General features: G+C 63.1%; 2 protein-coding genes across 5 annotated transcripts; both read left to right on the top strand.

Annotated features, from left to right (window-relative positions):
• Nucleotides 1–942: 942 nt before the first annotated feature.
• Nucleotides 943–6,175, top strand: HINFP (histone H4 transcription factor). Its single transcript, XM_040085277.2, has 9 exons — nt 943–1,137; nt 1,997–2,223; nt 2,360–2,471; nt 2,935–3,087; nt 3,589–3,666; nt 3,748–3,868; nt 3,969–4,107; nt 4,217–4,341; nt 4,931–6,175. Exons 1-9 carry the CDS (start codon nt 975–977, stop codon nt 5,448–5,450), a joined length of 1,638 nt encoding a protein of 545 aa, XP_039941211.1. The 5' UTR covers nt 943–974; the 3' UTR covers nt 5,451–6,175.
• Nucleotides 6,176–10,712: 4,537 nt separating this feature from the next.
• On the top strand, nt 10,713–22,476 carry ABCG4 (ATP binding cassette subfamily G member 4). Of its 4 annotated transcripts, none has more exons than XM_040085242.2 (15): nt 10,713–10,822; nt 12,202–12,439; nt 14,515–14,632; nt 14,706–14,838; nt 15,030–15,080; nt 15,211–15,356; nt 15,602–15,725; nt 15,902–16,016; nt 16,173–16,309; nt 16,389–16,487; nt 16,634–16,802; nt 17,313–17,413; nt 17,567–17,725; nt 17,843–17,961; nt 18,042–22,476. In XM_040085242.2, the coding sequence occupies exons 2-15, from the start codon at nt 12,211–12,213 to the stop codon at nt 18,265–18,267; spliced, it is 1,926 nt and encodes a 641-aa protein (XP_039941176.1). In that variant the 5' UTR covers nt 10,713–10,822; nt 12,202–12,210; the 3' UTR covers nt 18,268–22,476. The 4 variants fall into 4 exon arrangements, with proteins under 4 accessions (XP_039941176.1, XP_039941174.1, XP_039941173.1 ...); XM_040085240.2 differs by lacking the exon at nt 10,713–10,822 and adding an exon at nt 10,959–11,025; XM_040085239.2 differs by lacking the exon at nt 10,713–10,822 and having other exon boundaries at nt 11,584–12,439.
• The last annotated feature ends 97 nt before the right edge of the window (nt 22,477–22,573 follow it).

Below are 22,573 nucleotides of genomic sequence, written 5' to 3'. Positions count from 1 at the left end.
AACCTCTCACCTGGGGTTTCCTTTTCAAAAATCATCACGCCCAGATTTTCTGGAGAGTTTGGTGGATTTGGGCACGTGTTTTCCATTCACATCGGGGCAGAGCTGGGCTGTGTGATGGGATTTGCAGGAGCTGTTGTGTGTTGGCACGACACTGGGCACGTTCTGTACAACCCCTTTTAAAAAGGGGTTTGAACCCTTTAAATCCATTTTAAAAAAGCATTTACCTGTGCCAAGGCAAACTTTGGGAATTGTGCCTCTGCTTTGCATAACAAAGAGCCTGGGACAGCAGATGGGACACTTAACGGGTATTTAATTCAATTTGTCCACTGATGAAGGAGCAGAGAGAATTCGATGCATTCTCTCACAGCAAAGAGCTGCACAGCTGACAGGTTTTGTGTTCAGTGTTGGCCGGGATGGGTTTTCAGCGTGAGAACTCTTGTTTAAACAAGGAATTGTTCCGGAAGCATCAAAAATTAACTGGGAATCATGGAATGGTGGGGGTTGGAAGGGACTTTAAACATTCCACTCCACCCCTGCCATGGGCAGGGACGCCTTCCACTACCCCAAGTAGCTCCAACGCCTTGGACACTTGCAGGGATGGGGCAGCCACAGATCCTTTTCGGCGTGGAGCGCTCCTGGCTCCCGCGACAGGCTTTTTTCCCAAACCCGAGCGGCGATTAACGCCGCAGTTCTGCGAGGCCCTAAAGAACGCGGGAACGCTTGTTGCGGGGCGCTGCTGTCCGGCGGGGCCGCTCTGGCGGAGCGCGCAGGCGGCGGGTTCCTGCGCGGTGATTGGCGGGCGGGCGCGCGCGGTCCGCCGCGTCCCGGGGCCCCCCGCGGGGCGGAGGCGGGCGGAGCGGCGGCGGGCCGCGGGTGCCGGCCCCGCTCTCCGCCAACCCCGCGGCTCCCGCCGGGCTCGGGGCCGGTTCCAGGCGCCGACGGGAGCCCTGAGCGGCCCTGCACGAGGCCCGGCCATGCCGCCCGTCCGTGCCGGCGGTAAGGGGGCCGTGGTGCTGCAGTGCGAGTGGCAGCAGTGCTCCTTCGTGGCCTCGGAGATGGAGGAGTTCTGCGGGCACGTGGCGCAGCACCTGCAGCAGCATCTCCCCGCCGAGCACCGCGACGAGATGGACCCTCTGGGTGAGCCGGGGGAAAAGGAGCTCAGGGGGAACCTTCTGGCTCTGTGCAAGTCTCTGAGAGGAGGGGACAGCCCGACGAGGGGGGGTCGGGCTGCGCTCGCAGGGAACAACGGGGCAAGGAACATATCGTCAGGTTGTTCAGCTTGGACATAGAGGGGGATTTCTTCGTGGAAGGGGTGCTCAGGGCTTGGCAGGGGCTGCCCGGGGAGGTTTGGAGTGCCCATCCCTAGAGGTGCCCAAGGAAGGGCTGCAGGTGGCACTCGGAGCTCTGGGCTGGGGATGGGGCACGGCTGGGACTCACTGCTCTCGGAGGGCTTCTTCAACCTAAATAACTCTGATTTTCTGCGAGGAAGCTTCTGGACTTTTATCTCCCTCCCTGAGCAGAGCAGGGCTGCAGGGCTGGGACCTCAGGTGTGTTTGTCCACCTGCAACAGCTGAGCTTGACTTGGAGAGCAAAGTGACCGGGAGAGAGGATTTGCTTGGAGAGACCTTTCGAGCTGAGCTTCTGTGTTGCACAGGAGCGGTTTCTGTTGCACAGGAGCAGTTTGAGTTGCACAGGAGCGGTTTATGTTGCACAAGAGCAGTTTGTTTGTGTTGCACAGGAGCTGTTTGCGTTGCACAGGAGCAGTTTGCATTGCAGAGGAGTGTTTTGTGTGTGTTGCACAGGAGCTGTTTGCGTTGCACAGGAGCAGTTTGCATTGCAGAGGAGTGTTTTGTGTGTGTTGCACAGGAGCTGTTTGTGTTTCACAGGAGCAGTCTGCGTTGCAGAGGAGTGTTTTGTGTGCGTTGCACAGGAGCAGTTTGCATTGCAGAGGAGTGTTTTGTGTGCGTTGCACAGGAGCTGTTTGTGTCTGTTCCAGAGGAATACACGTGCCTGTGGCAGGACTGTGGCTTCTGCTCCCTGGAGAGCTCGGCCGACCTGGTGCGCCACGTCTACTTCCACTGCTACCACACCAAACTGAAGCAGTGGGGGCTTAGGGCCCTGCAGAGCCAGGCCGACGTCAGCCACTGCCAGCTGGACTTCCAGAGCCGGAATATCATCCCTGAGATCCAGGAGAACTTCCTGTGCCTCTGGGAGTACTGCGAGGTGAGAGCGGGGGGCTCGGTGTGAAAGCAGCTCTGCTGTGGCTCAGCTGCACGCTCTGCTTGGAGCTGCGTGGGAGCATCTCTGGGCTTGTTTTGGTCTCCTTCACCCTTGTCCCGTGTGTCCTTGTCCCCCTCAGAGGTCGTTTGACAACCCCGAGTGGTTCTACCGGCACGTGGAGGATCACAGCTTCTGCTCCGAGTACAAGGCGGCAGGGAAGGAGAACCACGTGGTGCTCTGTGGCTGGAAAGGTTCGTGGGAGCCTGCAGGGCCTCTCCAGAGAGCTTTGGGCTGGCTGGAGAATGTGGTGCAGGGGAAGGGGTTTAGGGAGCCCCTTGGCCTTCAGAAATTGGTGTGTGCACGGGTCTGACCGTGAAATATTCCTGCAGGACTTCCTTCAGGGAATCCAGTTCAGTGCTTAGTACAGAACTTCCTATTTCTATGTAATCAGTAAATGTAGCTTATATGTAATCAGTACCTTGGAGAAAAGGCTGATTTATTTTTTATTTTGATTTTTTTTTTCGTTAATTTCTCCCGTGTGTGTTCAGTTGCCTTACCTGCTTGGGGGTGGGGGCCATGCTGGTTGTGCTGTGGTGATCTCCCCCTGCTCTGTGGGGATTTTGGAGCCTTGCTGGCCCAAACAGGACGAGTGAGCCGCTATTCAGTGAGGCTGTGTCCCCTGGGAGGGCTCTCAGCTGTGCTGTCCCTCCCCAGACTGCAACTGCAGCTTCAAGGGCCGCTGCAAACTGCGGGAGCACCTGCGCAGCCACACGCAGGAGAAGGTGGTGGCCTGTCCCACCTGTGGGGGGATGTTTGCCAACAACACCAAGTTCTTCGACCACATCCGCCGCCAGACCGCCCTGGACCGTAAGTGCCGGCGGCAGGGAGGGGCTGGGGGAGCCCTGGGCTGGGTTTTTTGGGTTGCTGGAGCTGCCTGTACCCTGTGAGCCAAGGGCAGGGTGTGCTCGGAGCAGCCTGGCTTCTCTGCAGACTGATGGGAGAGTCCGCAGAATTCCGGAATCGTTTAGGTTGGAGAGACTGAGTCCAGCCTGTGGTTGATCCTCACCTTGTGAGCCAGCCACGTCCTGGCCAGGGGCAGGGGCTTCCCCACCTCCCTGGGCAGCCCCTTCCAGCCTCTGATCACCCTTTCCGTGACAAAATTCCTCCCGATGTCCCACCTGAGCCTCCCCTGGCCCAGCCTGAGGCCGTGTCCTGTGGGAAGCGTCTCCTGGCAGAGGGTCGGAGGCTGTTCCTCCTGTGGGGACCCAGGGCTGCCCACCAGGGTTCCCTGTAACACCTCTCCTCACTGCTCTCCCTGTTTGTGCTGTTCTCCCTGCCCTGATCTCTCCTGTCCCCCCGCTGCTGCAGAGCAGAGGTTTCAGTGCTCCCACTGCTCCAAGAGGTTTGCCACGGAGAGGCTGCTCCGCGACCACATGAGGAACCACGGTGAGTGAACCCTGCTGCCAGCTCCGCCTCTGCGGGCTCTGCCCTGCTCTGGCCTGACGTTTCTCCCCGTTCTTGGCCCAGTGAACCACTACAAGTGCCCCCTGTGTGACATGACCTGCCCGCTGCCCTCCTCGCTGCGCAACCACATCCGCTTCCGGCACAGCGAGGAGCGTCCCTTCAAGTGCGACTACTGTGACTACAGGTGAGGGACAGGGCTGGCCCTCTCCCCAGGCCTCCCAGAGACCTCTGCGTGTGCGGTTGTGTCCGTGCTGCAGCTTTGTTCCCTCGCTTTGTGCTTCCAGCTGCAAGAACCTCATTGACCTGCGGAAGCACCTGGACACGCACAGCAAGGAGCCGGCGTATCGCTGCGAGTTCGAGGCCTGCAGCTTCTCGGCACGGTCCCTGTGCTCCATCAAACTGCACTACAGGAAAGTCCACGAGGTGGGAGGAGCTTGCATTGCTCGTGATAGCCCGTGCCCGTCTTCTCTGAGAACTTTCTGTCTCCTGCCCTGCACCTGTGGGCTCTGACACGGCTCTCTGTGTCCCTCAGGGTGACTCAGAGCCCCGGTACAAGTGCCACGTGTGTGACAAGTGCTTCACACGGGGGAACAACCTCACTGTCCACCTCAGGAAGAAGCACCAGTTCAAATGGCCCTCGGGGCATCCTCGCTTCAGGTACTGCTCGCCCTTAGCTCCTCAGTGCCTGCCCTGCAGCGCAGGGCGCAGCTGGAGCTGCATCCTGCCTTGTGCTGGCGGTGCCTGGGCCCTGATGTTTGTGAATGTGTCCAAGAGCCTCTTCCCAGCGGTGGGAGGCACTGGGCACTCAGCATTCAGTGGGATCTGAGCAGTGCTGGGTGGCAGCTCCAGGGCGGTGGTGCCATCACTGCTGGGACACTTCTGGTCTTGGCAGGGGCCAGGTCCAGGTGTCCCCCTCTAGAGAGATCAATCTTGTGACAGAAGCCTCTGCTGCACCTTCTCTAGGAAACTCCAAAGGGTTTCCAGAGCCTGAAAGCTGGGAGGGGAAGAGGTGCACTTGGAATGCTCCCAGTGAATCAGAGGGGTGGAAGGAGATGGGCTGGGGAGCAGATCGGGCCTGGCACAAAGCTCAGAAGCTGCCACATGGGTGTTCCTTGGGGAGCAGAGGCTGAAATACCATCTGTGCAGCACAGGGACTGAAACCTTGGCTGTTGTGCCCTTTCCTTGGCTGTTTCCTGTCTCCTGGGAAGGGAAGTGTGCCCGGCTGACCCCTCCTGTCTGTGCCCAGGTACAGGGAGCACGAGGACGGCTACATGAGGCTGCAGCTGGTGCGCTACGAGAGCGTGGAGCTCACAGAGCAGCTGCTCAGGGACAAGGAGAAGCGTGGGGAGGCTCTGGATGGCTCCAGCGAGTGCCTGGTGCTGCCTGAGGGCGAAGGCAACCTGCAGGGCATCCTTCTGGAGCCGCCAGCAAACCCTGCCCCGGCAGAGAACAGGATCTCTGAGCTGCCCGTGCCCCCAGCCCTGAGCTCTGCTCCCAGCCCTGAGCCAGCACAGTCAAGGTCCTGCCCAGGAGCTGCCTCCTCCTCCTCCTCTTCCTCAGAGCAAGGAGCCAGCAGCACAAGCAGCCCCATCATCCGTGTGGTGAACAGGACCAACGAGCAGGGCCAGAGCGAGACTGTCTATTACGTGATGGCCAGCACGGCCTCGGGAGAGCAGGGCACAGCAGCCCTGGCTGTGGAGCTGGAGGAGAACGTCATGGACAGGCTGCAGAAAACGGCCGAGGAGCTGGGCATCCAGATCGTGTGAGGGGCTGGGCATCCAGATCGTGTGAGGGGCTGGGCATCCAGATCGTGTGAGGGGCTGGGCATCCACATCCTGTGAGGAGCTGCCTCTCTGCAGGAGGAGAATTTCAGCCTCCTTGGGATGTGCTGGAGGAGTGCTTGGGGAGAGAGCTGGGCCTGAATTCAGCACAGCCTCGTGGGTGCTGGTTCTGCTCAGCATGGGGAGAGGGGAGGGACAGATCTCCCAGGCGTGAATCAAGTGATCTGAGCGGCAGAGAGCTGTGTGCCTCCTCCTCTTGGGGGCTAGGGGCTGTCAGGCTTGTCCCAGCCCTCTGGGAGGTTTGGCCTAGGCCTGGCAGGGTGGGGTGGTGACCAGCTGTGCCCTTCTGAGCCTGTTCCCCGGGCAGGATGGTGTGTGCAGCACACACCGTGCTCCTCTTCCCTGGGAGCATGTGTGGCCTTTGGCAGGCCTGTCCTGCCCTGTCCATGCCTTCTCCACGCCTTCCTGCACACATTCCCTGTCTCCCCTGGTGCTGGTGTTTGCCTCCCTGATCCCATAAAACCAGCGCTGGTCTCTGGCAGGACAGTGCTGGAGGTGCTGTCCCTTGCAGGCCACTGCAGCCCTGGGACATTGGGAGCTTCCTGCTGTTTTTGGCATCCCCTGGGCGTCCTCCCCACATTGGGGTTTGGGCTCCTGGGTGGGCAAAGCGTGCTTTGGCAAGACAAATAAACGTCAGGCTGCCAGGCCCAGCAGAGTCTGGAGTGTTTCTCTGCACAGCCGTGCCGTGGTGGGAGGGTGGCACTGGGAGAGCTGCAGTGTGCGAGGTGGGCACTGAGGAGCTGCCAGGCTCTCCTGGCACCGGAGTGTGCTGCTCCCCAGAGGTGGCACTGGAAGGCCGGGTTTAGCTCTGGCACTCGTGTTCCTGCTCTGGGGCTGGGTTTTGCTGCCTCCCCCAGGGCTGTTCAGGACTTTGTTTGAATACAGGGAGTAGCCTGGGTTTGTGAGCAGAGGCAGCTGTCCTTTGTTGAGTGACTGGGCAAGGTCAGTGTGACTTTGGAGTTCCTGGAGTGCCATTTATGCCCTCCCTGCCCACGGGGACACAGGGAGGCACCCTGCTGGTCTTGGCTGGACACTGACTTTTCCATATTGCTCCTTTCTTAAGCAGCTGAGCAAAATCTGTTGGAATTCTGGATTACTGGGGAAAACCCTGGATCCCAGCACCTCTGTGGGAGAGGCAGAAGCTGTCCCTGACAGCACTCACTGCTGGAGGATGCTCCTTGCTCCAGGCAGAGCGTCCCTGCCCCGGGCACTCTGCGTGGCCTTCTCGTCCCTGCCTGGCCCCTGCTCCCCGGCCTTGGCAGAGCTGTGCTCAGGATGCCTTCGAGAGAAGGGCCCCGTGCCAGCTTTGCATTCGCAGCACTTCCAGCCTGGCCCTCACTCCAGCGAGCTCCAAAGCCAGGGCTGTGCTGGGTTTGGGTGCGGATGCTGGGAGTGTCCCTTTAAACACTGGGTGCCGGCAGGGTAATCTGCAGAGATTATCTGCTGGGGAGGGGATTGGCATTAAAGGGAACGTCTCCTCCCTTCCCCCATGTCCTGCAGCGTCCCCCGGCCCGGGTGTGTGTGTGTGGAAACCAAGTTCACTTTCTCCTGGGCGAGCAGAGAGGGCTCTGTGCTTGGGGGGTGAGGGGAGGAGGGCGATGATGGCGCTGGGCCTCCTCTTCCTCGCCGTGCTGGCCACGCTCGTCTCCTGCCAGGACCCAGAAGGTAACGGGGGGCTGGGGGGGGGGTTATGGGGTGCCCCAGAGCTGCTGGCACCAGTGCTGCCCAGTAAGGAGCAATCCCAAGGCTTGGCACGGGGAGAGCGGGAGCTGAGGTCTGAGCGGCTGCGCTCCTCGGCACAGCACGGGCTGCGGAGGGCTGCGATGGCTTTTGTGGGCTCCAACACCTCCTGGGGGAGATCTTAGGGCTGGGTAGCTGCTGGCCATGGTACCCTCGCCCCCCCAGCCCGGCCCTGCCCTGCCCTGCCCCAGCAGAGCTGGACACTTACTGGTCTGGCACGGCGCCCATCTGCCTGGGGGGCTGCAAGGGGAGGCACAAGGAGCTGAAGAGGAGCCGGTGTGGGAACGGCAGCTGCTGCTGGCTGGGCTACAAGTCCTTCTGCAGAGGTAAAGCCCCGGGGGAAGGACGGGGGGTCCCTGGGGACGCTGCAGTGTGCCACGCTGGCGTGTGCGAGTGCCTCCAGCAGCCTGGGCCACGCGGGGACACAGCCCGGGGCACACACACAGCCTCGTCTGGGTGACCCCTGGGCTGGTCCCCGTGGCCAGCAGGCTGCCCAGGCTGCCGTCCGCGTCCGCAGTGAACTGCGGGCGGCCCGAGGCGGATTTTAACTCGGTGGTGCACGGCAATGACTGGTGGGTGGGCTCCGTGGTGCGCTACAGCTGCCGGCCCGGCTTCCTGCTGCTGGGGGACCCTGCCAGCGCCTGCCAGTCCGATGGCCGCTGGACCCCCAAGCCCTCCTGCCTCCGTGAGTACCCCGGGGGTCGCTCCGAGCCCCTGCCGCGGGGCTGCGGCCACGTTCCCCGAGCGCTCCTTGCTCCGGGTGAGCGCCCCGTGATGGGCTCTGCCCCTGCCCCGCAGGGATCTGCCTGCGGGGCCGCATCGAGATCAGCGAGCGGGACATCACCGGCAAGTGCTCCTCGTCCTGCGGCAGCCAGGAGCACCTGGGAGCCTTCCTGAACCGTGGCTGCATCAAGATCTCAGCCTGTGTCACCAAACTCTCGGGCTGGGCGCGCTGGTTCCAGCGCTGTGACATCTGCGAGTGCGACTGCCACGTGCCCTGCGGTGAGTCCTGCTGGTGGCACTGCCCAGCTGTGCCTCGCTGGTCTGTGGGGAAGGCTGGCACAGCTCGAAATCCGCTGTCTTTGCTCTCCTCAGGTTCTTCCAGCTAGGGCTGCGCCGCCCGGGGCTGTGGCCGCTGGCCCCGTGCTGAGGGAGGCTTCCACCCTGGGTTCTACTCCTCTTCACTACGTGTCTCCATTGCTGGGCTCCTTCCCTAAGCTCTGTCTGTCCAGACGCCGTCATCTGAGAGGGGAAGAGATCTTCTGGACTCCCTCCTGCAGGGCTGGCTCATCCTGGGACTCTCCAGGGGCAGGGGATGCTCTGGGAGCAGCAGGTGCTGGCATCTGGGGGGGTTTCCTGCAGCTGGGTTTGGGAACAGTGGTGTCAGCCCCCGTTTCCTTGCTGCTTCCCAGAGGAGGAGTCCTGGATCCTGCCCTCAGACCCCCTTTTAGGGGGGAGGCAGCACCTGTGCCTGTTGCAGAATACCCTTCCTTCAGTGCTGCAGGTTGTGATTTCTCCGTGTCAGGTAATTGCAGGCGCTGAGCTGAGAGCCGGAGCTGCCCTCGGAGCGCGCTGAGGCAGCAGGAGTGTGGCATCCGCGTGTCCCCACGGCAGGGACAGAGCGGCCTGGCCAGGCCTGCAGCACCCTCTGCTGAGGGATGCAGTGGGTCAGACTGCCCCGGGAGCGCAGAGTGGGCAGAGCTCTCATCTCCCACGTGGAAAACCTTTCACGCTCCAGCTGCTGGTCCTGCTCCTTCCCGCGGGTCTGTGGTCCTGCCCCGAGAGCCCCTTTCCCCTGGGGCTTCTCCTCCCCACAGCCTGGGGCTACAAAGGGAGAGATTTGGCTCCAGCCAGGAACAGCTCGGTGCCCCTTGAGGGCATCTCTGGCTCCATAGGGAGCAGCCATGGGAGCAGTTGGATTCCCCCAGGGAAGGAGAGGGTGGTCTGGAGCACGTCGTGGCATTGCTGAGGGTGCTGGAGGAGCAGCCACGGGTCATTAAAAATATATTCGCAGGCAATCACACAGGTTTTTCTGTCATGCCAAGAGGTTCTGCTGCTTGCTCTGTCCCTGCAGCCCTGAACACAAATGACAGAACCGGGACAGGCTCCCTCTGCCCCACCATGGGGACACAGCTATGGACAGGGCCACTTGAGGAAGGTCCCAGCTGGGGATTGGTGGGATGTGAATGTGCCCATGGCACTGGGCTCCATCCCTGCTTCCTGCCCCCTCAAAATGACTCCTGAGCAGCTGCTTGGGCCCAGCTGAGCAGAAAGGGGTTTAGCATCAATGAGGTCGTTCCCAGGCACTCCTTCTGCCCCCCTGCAGGGAGGAAAAGCTGTTTGGGATTGCACAGAGCAAGGCAGGGCTGGGACCTGCTGATGGGGAGTGCCCCAGGGATAGGAGGCAGCCGGGTGCAGAGAGAACTGGCTGAGTCCCTTCTGCTCCACGACAAGATGACTTAAGACCTCCATGAGGAGCTTGGCTCTGTGGATAATTCCTCATGCCCTCCCCTGGCCCAGCCCCCTGGTCTCCTTTGCCTGGATCTGCCCTAAGCTGGCGAGGGGCGGGGAAAGCTCTCCTCAGCTCAACAGATGGTTTTTTAATTAATACTCTTGCTGGTGCCACTCATTTCCATATGTCTCTCGTGTTGAAGTGCTGTGGTGGGTGAGAGGTGTGAGTAACAGCGAGGAGGGAGCCAGGCGTGGTGCTGGGGAGGTGCAGGGGGATCCAGGTCCTGCAGGATGAGCTGCACCAGGCAGGGTGTGCCGGGGGTAAAACCCTGAAGGAACAGCCCCCTGCCATGCCCCTTAGTGACCAGCTGTCACCCCGCTGGCTGTCCCAAGCCACTGCAGCCCTGGTGGCACCCCGTGCCCGTGTCGGGGTGTCTGCACTGGGGTCTGTGCAGGCCTGAGTGGGGCAGGAGTGGGTTTGGGGTGTGTTGGGCTCACTCAGGGGTGTTTGGGCTGAGGGGGCAGTGGGGGGAGCTGCGGCTGCTGTGTCCCAGATGAGAACGGCAGCCAGCACTGGGGTGGAGGGGGGTGCAGAGGCAGGGCTGCCAAACCTCAGGCGTGCTCTCAGGGATGCTCAGGGCCTGCTGGCAGGCAGCGAGAGGAAATTGGGCCGGTCCCTTTAAGAGGATTTTTCGCTGCCTGGCAGCGCTGCCTGCCCGGGCAGCCCATCCATCCATCCATCCATCCGTCCATCCATCCTGCTCCCCGCCCGGCAGCACCGGCCGCGGGGCGGGCGGAGAGGGGCGCCCCCGAGCAGCCCGGCCCGGGGGACCGCTAGCCACTGCGGGGCTGCTGCTAGCCGCTGCGGGGCTGGGGCCGGAGCGCCCTCCGCCCGCCCTGCCCGCCCAGCCCCGCGGAGGGATGGGGAGGAGACCTGGGCCGGGCACCCGCGGGGGCAGCGCCCAGCCCGGCTCCCACCGCTGAGCCCCGCGGCCGAACCGAGCCGAACCGAGCCCGGCCGGGCCCCCCGGCATCGCCCCTTTGTCTGCGGAGGAAGCGAGGCGGGGGCGCTGCGGGAGCGGAGCCGCCGCCCCGCACCCTGCCAGGTGAGCGTGCGGGAGAGCCGAGAGCCTCCCCCGGGCCGGGGGGGGGCTGGGGATGGAGGGGGCCGGCGGGGAGCGGGGATGAAGGAAGAGCATCCTCGGGCAAAGCCTTCCCGTCCCCACCCCGCGCCTCGGGGCTGGGCTAAGCCGCGGAGAGCCGCTTGCGGGATTTAGCGCTCCGTGAACGCCCAGCCGGAGGAGTCAAGGTGAGCCCGAGGGCGCTCCGAGCCCGCTGCCCCCCACCACCACCCCCGAGCCCCCCGTTCCTGCACCCCGCGGATGCTGGGAGGGGACCCGCGGGCTGGGAACCCCCACCCCTCCTTCCCCGGGGCTGGGCTGGCTTCCTTCCAGCCCCGAGCGGGATCTGCCTGCGGCAGGGAGTGGGCTGGGGGGATCTCCCTCGCGGGGGCCGTGTGTGTGCGCTGCAGCCGCAGCGCGGCTGAATGTAGGTTAGCCAGGCGGTGGGACCCCAGCCTGGGGGCCGGGATGGGCGCAGCCCGCTCCGGCACAGCCCGAGCTCCTTTTGGTGCTGCCGGGGGCATCCCCGGCCCCCTCTCAGCCTCTGAGAGCCAGGATGAGGGTGCCCCCCGCCCTGCTTGGCTCGGCAGCACCGCAGAGCCCCCGAGCCGGGCGGAGACGCCAGGAGCTCGGCCGTGCTGCAGCCGGCTGTGGAGCACTGCAGGCAGGAGAGGGCTGGGGCAGCTCTGTCAGCGTCACGGCCCCCGTTCCGTGTTTGAGGCTGTGCTGTAAGAGCCCGGAAGGTGAAATGATGAGCCAAGGAAGGCAGAGAAGGAATGGCAGCAGCAGAGCCCCCTCCCTGTTCTGTTAAGGCTCTCCCAGCAAGCCCACGGGGACCCCGGGCACCTCCTGCGGGTCTGATGTATCCAGGGCTGCTCTGCCCCAGGAGCAGGGCGTGCTTTGTCCGAGGAACCAGCCGGAATAATCCGCTCGTGTAGGATTTCATACCTGTGTTCCCTAAGGCCAGGCCAGGGCTGGTTCCTGGTGAGTCCTTGGGGACATCCAGGCGCAGGGCAGGACATCAGCTCTGCCGCCTCCCACCCTGCGCCCACCGGGACGAACGGCATTGGCGCTGGGGGAGCTGAGCAGCTCCGGCAGCAGAGCTGGACCAAGCTGCAGGAGGTGCATGAATTATTGACCGTGGAGCTGAACAAAACCGCCCTGAGCCCCCCTGGGCGCAGGCTCGGCGTCCCTGGCTGCTCCATCCCTCCAGCCAGATGTGGGTGCTGGCCCCAGCTGGGCGGAGGGGACAGTGCGGCCTGGAGCCAGCGGGAGAAGGAGAGACAGGACTTGCTGCGGGCTGGTCCCTGCAGCGCCTGGGAGAGGGAGCCCGCTGCGAGCCGAGCCCTGCGCGCTCCCCACAGAGCGGCAGGATGGCGGAGAAGGGCATGGATCCCGCCTGCGTCTCCATCGCCCTGGAGGACACGGTGTGCCACGCCGGCCCTCCGGACGCCCCGCTGCTCACCACCCACCTGAAGAAGGTGGAGAACCACATCACAGAGGCCCAGAGGTTCTCCCACCTCCCGAAGCGCTCGGCTGTCAACATCGAGTTCATCGACCTGTCCTACTCCGTGCGGGAGGGATCCTGGTGGAGGAAGAGAGGTAGGGGCTGGCGGGTGGGGAAGGGCAGCGAGGGGAGGGGACCCGCAGGGCTCTGGCACCCCGATCCCGTTCTGCATGCCATGATCTCAGCCCGGTCTGTCCGGGTGCCAGGGGCTCTTTGTGGCTGGTTGTTTGTTCTGGGTGCCCGTGGGAGGAGGAGGGAAGGCTCGTGTCCCGCAGCAGATGCTGCGTGCCTGGGCTGTGCCATGTCAGGAGAAGGCAGAGCGCTTTCCAGGGACACCTCTGGCCGGGGCAGATATCCCGGGACAGCCGGGAGGGGTGGGACGGGTTTCCCCATGGGTGTGACGGCGGTGTGGGATGCAGCAGGAGAGCCCAGGGGTGCCCCAGCTCGGAGCCTGGCAAGGAGAAGGTGCGGTTTGGGGGGGATTTCCTCTCCCCGTGCAGCCGAGGCCGTGGCTCCCTTCCCTGCGTGCGGCTCTGGCCGAGATCTCAGGGAGGGGAGAGGGGAGGCAGATGGCTGCTGGTGGGTGGTAGTCTGCTTTAATTAGCGCTCTCAGTTAATGGGATGCCAATCAGGCAGCCCGATAAGATGGAGGGTGAGCTGATCTGCAGAAGCTGAAGGCAGGCGGGGACCGAGGTGCCAGGGCTGCTGGGTGAGGGGCTCCGCCAGCCGGGAGTGCCGGATGGGGCTCGGGAAGGCGAGGCGCTCCAACGCGGTGCGAGCAGCCCTGACATCTGCCGGGACGACGCCTCCCTGGTTATCCGGGATGCTCAGGAAGCGTCCCAGGAGGATCCATGGCACAACCGCGGGTCCGCCGGGGCGGATCGTGCTGGGGGCACCCAGGAGGGAGCCGGCTGCTTGCCAGCGGGCCAGTGCCCTGCAGGGAGCGAGGGGGAAAGGCTCGGGCAGCCGGACCGGGTGGGGCAGCCGGACCGGGTGGGAGCAAGCCGATGGCTCCGGGGGTCGCTGGGCTGGCGGTGGGAAGGGCGCTTTTGTCCCCGCGTTGGGGCAGAGCTGGCGGGGGGTCGCGGTGGCTTTGGCAGCTCCTGCCGGCCCGCTGTGCTGAGGCAGGAGGTTACTGGCAGTCAATGAACGTGAGTAACCGCTGCGCAAGCTGCAGTGGCGCCGACGTGAGCAGCATGCGCGGTGCGGAGCCGTGCGCGCTGCCGGGGCCGGGGGGGGACTACCGGCTCTGCTCGCCCCTGGCCACCCTGCGCAGCCCCCCGCCCTCCCCTCTGCCCGCGGGACCCCCTCCTGCCGCGGGGCTCCTGACCGCGAGGAGTGCAGAGGGGGCACGGGGGGCTCGCGGTGCTGGATGACCTTCCCTGGGGAGGGACAAGCCACAGGGCTCCCCAGTGAGGTGGGACTGCGAGCGGCCCCTCGCTGGGGTTGCCCCAGCTTGGATATGTTGCCCTGGCCCCACAGCGGGTGTCCCCGTGGGGCACAGAGGGGACACGGCTCCGTTAGGAGGATGCTCGAGCTGGGTCCGTGGTGTTTTCATCCCCTGTCCCACCGCTCTCCGGCCAGGGCTCCATTTCAGGAGCAGCTCCTGAGAGCCTGAGGCTGTGCTTGTTCCCTGCTCCCGACACATCGTGTTCCTTCTGCCAGAAAATGCTAATCAGCCGCCTTTAAAGCAGAGATAATTCCAGGTCTGATTAGCAGCGGCTGCTGCCGGGTGCCACAGCGTGAATGCCAATGAAGGCAACAGCCGGATTGGGAATTCTGCCTGCCCCGCGCTGCCCCGCTGCCCGCTGTCCCTCCCCCTGGCCTTAGGGATCAGCATCTGAAGACATTCCCAGCACCAATGTCACAGCCTGGTAATCTCCCTTAGCAGCTCTGTGACCTGACCCGGGGATTTCCCTGCTCTTTGCTGTGATCCCGGTCAGGAGCTTCTTCAGCACCGGGAATCAGTGGGATCGGCCAGGGACCAGGGTGGAGGTGACAGCTGCCGTGGCCATAGCCCTGGGGCTGCTGATGCAGACACCTCCAGGCACACACAGCCCCTGGCACGGCACATGGAGGCTCCGAGGTGCCCCAGGAGCTGGGATGGCATCGCAGGCCCCGTAGCACTGCTGCCCTGGGAAGCCAAACCCCTGCTGCTGTCTCCCTCCAGGGTACAAGACTCTCCTCAAATGCCTGTCGGGGAAGTTCTGCCAGCGGGAGCTCATCGGGATCATGGGCCCCTCGGGAGCTGGGAAATCCACACTGATGAACATCCTGGCTGGCTACAGGTGAGGCTGGGGGGAGCTGGGGGGCCGGGGGTGCAGGGCCGTGCCGCATTCCCCCCACACCTCTTTCCCGCAGGGAGACCGGGATGAAGGGGCAGATCCTGGTGAACGGGCGGCCGCGGGACCTGCGCACCTTCCGCAAGATGTCCTGCTACATCATGCAGGATGACATGCTCCTGCCACACCTCACCGTGCTCGAGGCCATGATGGTGAGCGCTGGGGGCATCCTCTGGGCTGTCTCCTCGTGCCGTCAGGCATTTCCAAGGGCTCTGGGACGTGGGAACAAAACCCTGCTGTGCGTGCTCCCTTCATCCTGAATAGACAGGGGTGGAACCACGGTGCAGCCAGCTCTGGTCCCTCCATCTGACCCCCGTGTCCCCTGGCCATCCTCTCCCTGCAGGTCTCTGCTAACCTGAAGCTGAGCGAGAAGCAGGAGGTGAAGAAGGAACTGGTGAGTGCTGAGGAGGGTGAGCACAGACCCCCTCATCTCTCCCCAAGATGGGGACAAGGGGAGCAGGGAGGGAGAAGGGAGGTGGTGGGGATGGGATGGAAATCCACGAAAGCCCTTGTCTGTCTGACAGGTGAATGAGATCCTGACGGCCCTGGGGCTGCTGGAGTGCTCGTACACCCGCACCAGCTCCCTCTCGGGGGGCCAGCGCAAGCGCCTGGCCATCGCCCTGGAGCTGGTCAACAACCCGCCCGTCATGTTCTTCGATGAGCCCACCAGGTGAGGCCACAGGGGCTCCCAGCACTGCCTGCCGAGCTGGGCTGCCCGTGCTGGCACAGCCGGTACCCTCTGGTGCCCACCCGAGCGTGGGATGGGGCCAGTGCTCTTCTGCATCGATCTGAGGGGAGGGCGCCCGCAGGGAGGAGCAAGCAGGGGCATCTTCAGGATGCTCTTTTTCCTCTCTCAACTCTCCCCTTCTCTCTCTGCTGTCTCTTTCTCCTCCACCCCGTCCTGCGTGGTCACAGCGGCCTGGACAGTGCCTCCTGCTTCCAGGTGGTGTCCCTGATGCGGTCCCTGGCTCAGGGCGGGCGCACCATCATCTGCACCATCCACCAGCCCAGCGCCAAGCTTTTCGAGATGTTCGACAAGGTTTGGGCTGGGACAGGGTCCCTCTGGCCCCAGGACCCAGGAGAGAGGCCGTGGGAGGGGTGGGCTGCAGGCGTTTGACCTGGGGCTTGCGTGGCAAGGGTGGCCTGTGTCACCCTGGGGCGGGTGACAGTGCCCTGGCTGCCCTGCCCCTGCCACATCCCGGCTTTCTCTTGCAGCTCTACATCCTGAGCCAGGGCCAGTGCATCTTCAAGGGCGTCGTGACCAACCTCATCCCCTACCTGAAGGGCCTCGGCCTCCACTGCCCCACGTACCACAACCCCGCCGACTTCAGTGAGTGTCCCAACCCCAGCGGAGGGCGGCCAGCTCCAAACCCGTGCCCGAGCCCTGGGGGCTGCCCGGGTTGCCCCCAGGTTGCCCAAGGGAGATGCTTGTGCCCTTCCTTGTGCTTGGCTCAGCACCTCTCAGGGGTCCTGTCCTCCTCCACAGTCATCGAGGTGGCCTCAGGAGAGTACGGGGACCTCAACCCCGTCCTGTTCCGCGCTGTCCAGAATGGGATGTGCACCATGGCTGAGAAGAAGAGCAGCCCTGACAAGGCAGATTCATCGTGCCCGACGTGTGGGACGGTGAGTGGGGGCTCAGAGGAGCCTCCTGTGCCAGCAGGAGCCTCCTGTGGTGTGAACCCGTGTCCCTGTGGCCTTGCAGGATGTGGATCACATCGAGAGCCACACGTTTGCCACCAGCACCTCAACTCAGTTCTGCATCCTCTTCAAGAGAACCTTCGTCTGCATCCTGAGGGACACGGTGAGGGCAGGGGAGCCTGGGCCAGGGCTCGGGGTTGGGGCTCTTTGGGGGCTGGCAGAGACAAGGAGCTGCACGGGCTGTCTGCTGCTCCCTTGGGATGTTTTTGGGGTGCAGCCCCGCCTTGCTGAGGCCCCCCGTGCCCACAGGTGCTGACCCACCTGCGGTTCATGTCCCACATCTGCATCGGGGTGCTGATCGGGCTGCTCTACCTGCACATCGGCAACGACGCGGGCAAGGTCTTCAACAACACCGGCTTCCTCTTCTTCTCCATGCTCTTCCTCATGTTCGCCGCCCTCATGCCCACCATCCTCACCTGTAAGCAGCTCCTTGCCCCCAAATCCCCTCGCTGCTCCCAGCTCTTGGGCTGCTCCAGCTGCGTGTGTGCTGGGGAGCCAGAGGGATTGCGCAAAAGGGGGAGAATGAGAGAGAGGAGAAAAAGAATTAAAGAACGGGGGAAAGCACTTCACTTTGCCTGTATTGCGGTTTTGCACTTTATTTGGCTATTTGGCCCTTGTTGGCTCAAAGCAGAACGCTGGAATTTTAATATTTTAATTTTTTTTTAATCTGAGAAAATGCGTGTAAATCCATATTTTCTGCTTCCCTTCTTTGCTTAAAACGCCCCACCCAAGCTGACTCCTCCACGTGGAAATTTCCCGTATCGGTCCCTGATGTTTTTTTTTCCCCCATGAAGGTCTGAGCACCCTCTCATGATGCAAGCAGGAGTTTTACCTGCTGCATCCCACCTGCCTGCACCGGGGTGGGTGGGAGAGGGGCTGGAGCACCCCAGGGCAGGGAATTGCTGGCTGCTCACTCATGTCCCTGCAGTCCCCCAGGAGATGACCGTCTTCCTGAGGGAGCACTTGAACTACTGGTACAGCCTCAAAGCCTATTACCTGGCAAAGACCATGGCAGATGTGCCCTTCCAGGTGAGCTTCCCGTGGATTTAGTCCCTGTGCTGATGTGCTTGGCACAGCCAATTCCTCCAGTGCCCCAGGCTGGCCGTGGAGCGGCCCCTTGGTGCCCCAGCGGGCTCTGTGGGGTGGGGATGGCTGTGCAGGGCGGTTTCTGTCCCGGTGCAGGTGATCTGCCCCATCGCCTACTGCAGCATCGTGTACTGGATGACGGGCCAGCCGCCCGAGGCCACGCGCTTCCTGCTCTTCTCCGCCCTGGCCACCGCCACGGCCCTGGTGGCCCAGTCCCTGGGGCTTCTCATCGGAGCCGCTTCCACTTCCCTGCAGGTCTGACGGGGCCTTGACTCCTCTGTGGAGGGTTGCAAGGGGCGCCGTGACAAGCTGGGGTGCAGTGTCACCCACGGGCGGGCAGGGACCTGACCCCCGGTGGGCTCTGCTCCCCAGGTGGCCACCTTCGTGGGACCCGTCACTGCCATCCCCGTGCTGCTCTTCTCGGGCTTCTTTGTCAGCTTCAAGACCATCCCCACCTACCTGCAGTGGAGCTCCTACGTCTCCTACGTCAGGTGAGCCCCAGCTCTGGCCACAGCTCCGTGTCCTGGCTCCCCCGGGGCCCCTGGTGACCTCGGGGTGCGCTGTGCCCTAGGTATGGCTTCGAGGGGGTCATCCTCACCATCTACGCCATGGAGCGCGAGGACCTGGAGTGCCTCGAGGACTTCTGCCCTTTCCAAAAACCCATCAAGATCCTGCAGGAGCTGGACGTGGAGGAGGCCAAGCTCTACCTGGACTTCCTCATCCTGGGCATCTTCTTCGTCATCCTGCGGCTCCTGGCTTACCTGGTCCTCAGGTACAAGGTCAAATCTGAGAGATAAAAAGGGGCCGTGGGGCCCCGGTGCCGTTCCCGGGCCTGGCCTGCTGTGAGAGATGTTCTGCAGATGGACACGGTGCTCCTGCAGGTCCCGGACCCTGGCGGAGGCACTGGGAGATGCCAGCCAGGCCTGGCTCAGTCGAGAAGGGTTTTGAGACATCTCGGAACTGTTTTAACCTTTCCACACACTCTTCATTGCAAAACGTTTTGTACAGCCCTGGCATGTGCCGCCCTCCTCCCCAGGACTGAGGAGCCCCACGGAGCTCGGCTCCCCTCTTGCTGTCCCTGCCTGGTGCTGCCCTGGGGACGCCAGGGACGGTCCTGCCCGGGTGGTTTGTGCCCAGCACGGCTGGGAGGAGCCTGCTCCGTGCCCGGGGAGCAGCGGGCTGGGGCTGGGCTGGGAGGAGAGAGTTGGAAGGGCAGCTCGTGGCCACGTTCCTCGTCCCGGCCAGCAGCGTGTGAGTCAGGGCTGGGAAGAGCCCAAAGATGCCATAGGTGGAGTTGCACAAGGCTTTAGTGTTTCCTGTTTCGCCGTAGCCACAGAGATTGCTGCATCCCCCTTTCCTTTCTGTGCAAATCCTTCTTTTTTTTTCCTTTTTATTTTTTTTTTTCCCCCCCCCCACAAACCCCACTGCATCTCAGTCTTCATGGAGGGGAAAGGCAGCCAGCAGGAAAAGAAGGGCTTGGAGCTCTGTCTCAAGACTCCTGCTGGGACACCATCCTCATGGGATCTTCAAACCAGGGTCTGTGGGAGCAGGACAGCGCTCTCAGACCTTCGGGAGTCTCACATTCAGTCCCTGTTGTCTCTGGGCTCTGAGACAAGAGGGTCTGAACCAAATCGACAACACAGACAGAAGTGACTGGTGCCTCGCATGGGGCAAGAAGGATTTGGGCTCCCACACCCTGCCAGTGCCAGGAGGCTGAAAAACAGGGCTGGGCTGGGCTGTGTCATCACTGGAGCCTCTGCTGCAGGAGGAGAGCTGGCCCTGAGCCCTTCCCCTGCCACCTCTCTTCCCCCAGCCCCACTGGGGCTGTCTCAGCAGGACAGGGCGGACGAGCCTCGCTCAGCACCGACTCTGCAAGGAGGGGATGCCAAGGACACTGGGCCTGTCACGGTGCCAACCCCCCGGGGTGACACCGTGCAGAAGGGGGGTCCAGCAGTGCCTGAACTGGAAGCCAGGTGAGATCCCAGAGTGGTTTGTTTGCAGCGGTGACCCGGACGCTGGGAAGGCTTTGGCGCTTTGTGACTGGTTACCAGGAAAAATTCCCTTTTGGCTCGTGTCGCTTGTGGCCGCTCCAAAGTCGCACACCTTGCAGAGGGAAGGCAATTCAGCACCTTGCTGGCTCTCCAGAGGAACTGAGCTGAGCCCAGAGCTGGTGCACACGCTGCTGTGCTGGGAACACAGCGCCCTGCTTACCTGCACAGCGCAGGCTCCGTGGGCGTGCTGGCACTGCTGGCACCGGGCTGCGCTTGTCACCCACAGACACGGGGACCTGCAGGGTTTTCGCAAGCACAGACGTGGGGGAGGCAGCCCTGCCCCACCCTGGCAGGCTGGCCCTGGTTCAGGGCAGCCTGGGCGATCCTGCTCCCGGCACTCCGAGCAGCCAGGGAATGCAGGGCAAATGCCAGATTCCAGCAGAATCCTGGAGACTGACCTTTGGTTTTGCTGGCTTGGGTTGGGGCTGCGCAGCGGAGTCTGGCTGGCCTGGCACTGATGCTGGGCACTCAGCAAAGCTCAGTTTCCCCTTCCTGGAGAGCTCTGAGGAATGTTTGGCCGTGGGGCTCTCCTGCACAGAGGGTCTGCAAGCAGGACTCACCCTGCTGCCCTTTCCCTGCTGGGCGTCGGGGTTTTCCCCAGGGGTTGTCTGACTTTTCACTATCCCTCACAGAATTCCCCTCTGCTCCTGGATCTCCCTTCATGCTCTGCAGTGGAGCTGTGCCAGCTGCAGTGCTCACAACCACAGCCACAGGGGCACGGAGGAGTGGGGGACAGTCCCTGTGCCTGCACGAGGTGCATGGATGGGCAGGGAGCGGGGGGATGTGGGGTTGTTACCCTTCTCCATCTCCTTGTCCCTGGAGCTGATGGGATTGATGCCCTGCTTCTGTCCTGCTCCTGGGCTGGGACTAGTCAAGCCTGGCCCAGCACAAAGCGTGCTCTGCTGGGCTGAGGCTTTTCCCTGGATGGATCCCAAGATGCAAGAGGTGTCAGTGGGGCAGCTTTGCACAGCTCCTGCTTCCTCCCTGGCGTTTGGGGCTCTCGTGGTGGGGCCCTGTCTTCTGCACCCTGGAGGTGCTGCTGTCCTGCACACCTGGACGCCTCTGTGCCATCACAGCCAGGGCCACCACCACTCCCAGGAGCACCGGGACGAGATGGACTAGTGTGTGGAGCAAAGGGGCAACCAGCAGGCACGGGCGACTGCCACTGCCCGTGTCCCCCAGACACAGGGAATGCTTTGTTGACCAGGCTGTGCTGCTTGCAGAGAAACCCCGTGGAACAGGCTTCCCCAGCTCGGAGCAATGCTGCCACTGGTGGGCCCAGCTTGCCTGGGGTGGGGTAGCTGGCAGCACCCCCAGGATGTCCAGGAGGGCTCAGCACAGCCTGAGCCTCCTGTGCCCATGAGCTGCAGTGCCCCAGCTGAGCAGGTACGTGGCCACTGCGGGGCAGAGGGCCAGGACAAACCCTGGAGCTGCAGGATGGCTGTCCCCGAGCTGGGCAAGGGCTCTGGGGAGTGGGGGTGATGGGGCAGGCCGCTCGTCCCCGGGCAGCAGGACACGAGTGAATGTGTTGGTTTGATCGGGCTGATGAGTGAGGGATGTGGCACCGGGCAAAGGCACCCTCGGGGCTGAGCCACGGTGCCTTTGCCTCTCTCCATGGACAGTCCCAGAGGCGGTGGGAGGTGCAGGGAGATTCAAGGAGAAGCACGTTTGCACTGAGCCCCCAGGCTGGCATGGCTGGGCTGAGCACCCCGGGGTTCATTGCCTGGGGTGTCCCTGCCCCGCAGGAGCAGGGCAGGAGGGGTTTTCTCTGCCCAGGACGGGGTGCAGCCATCCTGCTCCAGGGAAGCAGCAAGGATGCACTTTATCAGAGCAGGGAAGCGGAGCCGTGGGTTCTTCTGGCTGCAGGAGTCCCACGAGAGAATGCGGCTGGATAATCACGAGGAGTGTGATGGAGGAGAGCAGGCTTCTCCCCCCACACCTCCTCTCCTCTCCTGCCCCTGCCTTTCCCTGTGATGCACTTTGAGTGTGGATGAGGGTGGGGTTCAAGCTGTGGCTCTGGCTCCCTGGGAACACCGGCTGAGCCTCAACCCACCAAAAACTGCTCCAGCCCCTCTGGCCCATGGCTGTATCAGGTTCTGCCTCTCACGGGTGCTGGGAGGCCAGGCAGGCAGGCAGGGGCATGGCCACCCACCTCCACGCATGTCCAGGCCACCTTTGTCACACGCACAAGAAGAGCAAAATGCTTCATCACCTGGCTGGGGTTTGCTGGAGGGGAGACGGGGCTAGAGCAGGGGATGGGGCTTCTCCCAGGGTTTCACCCCTCTCCCAAATCAGGCAATAAAACAGTGTTTCCTTCTCACTGTGCGTGGACACCGTTTGTCCTGTCCCTCTGCCACGGGCAGCCTGTGGCTGCCTGGCATCTCTGTGTGTGTCCCTGCCACGCTGGAGCCTGTGCTTCTCCAGCCCTCACCGTGTCCACACGTGCAGAGGCTGGACGCTGTGATCCAGGGGGGACCATGCAGAGAAGCGCAGGCATTGAAACTCGCATTTCCACAAGACCACAGGCGTGAGCTGCTTTCTCCCTGGGACAGCTTGCCAGAATGAGATGCAGGTAACAGCTGAAAGGCCGAGGGAGTCTGCTGGCACAGCTCTGTAGTGGCAGCTGCTCCGGGTGGCGTTTGCCCAGGGCATTCTGCCATGCTGGGAGGAGGCTGTGAAGGGCACCAGGGCACTGCTGCCCACAGCGGCAGCCTGGCAGGAACCAGGCAGGGTGGAGGTGAGGCCCCGGGCTCTCCAGGCTGGGCTGCACACGCAGGTAAGTGCCCCGCAGGGACGGGGTGCCGGGTGCCAGCTTGCTGCTGGCGCTCACCAGTGCGCAGAGGGTCCCGGGAGCTGCCGGGCAGGAGGAGACGTTGCAGTTTTGTGTCGGTGTTTCCGAGATGCCAGCTGTACTTGTTGGATTTCACACATCAATAAAACCTATATTTATAGTGTACTGCTCGGATGTCTCCCTTTCCTGAGAGCCTCGGGGGCAGACCTGTGAGGGGGGGGGGGTGTTGAATTCGGGGTGCAAATATGTCCTGGCAGCCTT

The sequence above is a fragment of the Hirundo rustica genome, chromosome 23 (assembly GCF_015227805.2).
Source record: "Hirundo rustica isolate bHirRus1 chromosome 23, bHirRus1.pri.v3, whole genome shotgun sequence".
Classification (NCBI taxonomy): domain Eukaryota; kingdom Metazoa; phylum Chordata; class Aves; order Passeriformes; family Hirundinidae; genus Hirundo; species Hirundo rustica.
This window is presented reverse-complemented; position numbering and strand designations above follow the sequence as displayed.

Bases quoted from the DNA above. Each gene is read 5' to 3' on its own strand.
- HINFP (XM_040085277.2), top strand. From the start codon at position 975: ATGCCGCCCGTCCGTGCCGGCGGTAAGGGGGCCGTGGTGCTGCAGTGC. The intron at 3,088-3,588 runs GTAAGTGCCGGC...CCGCTGCTGCAG, and splicing joins CCGCCAGACCGCCCTGGACC to AGCAGAGGTTTCAGTGCTCC. The intron at 4,342-4,930 runs GTACTGCTCGCC...GTCTGTGCCCAG, and splicing joins TCGGGGCATCCTCGCTTCAG to GTACAGGGAGCACGAGGACG.
- ABCG4 (XM_040085239.2), top strand. From the start codon at position 12,055: ATGTGGGTGCTGGCCCCAGCTGGGCGGAGGGGACAGTGCGGCCTGGAG. The intron at 16,488-16,633 runs GTGAGGGCAGGG...CCGTGCCCACAG, and splicing joins TCTGCATCCTGAGGGACACG to GTGCTGACCCACCTGCGGTT. The intron at 17,726-17,842 runs GTCTGACGGGGC...TCTGCTCCCCAG, and splicing joins CCGCTTCCACTTCCCTGCAG to GTGGCCACCTTCGTGGGACC.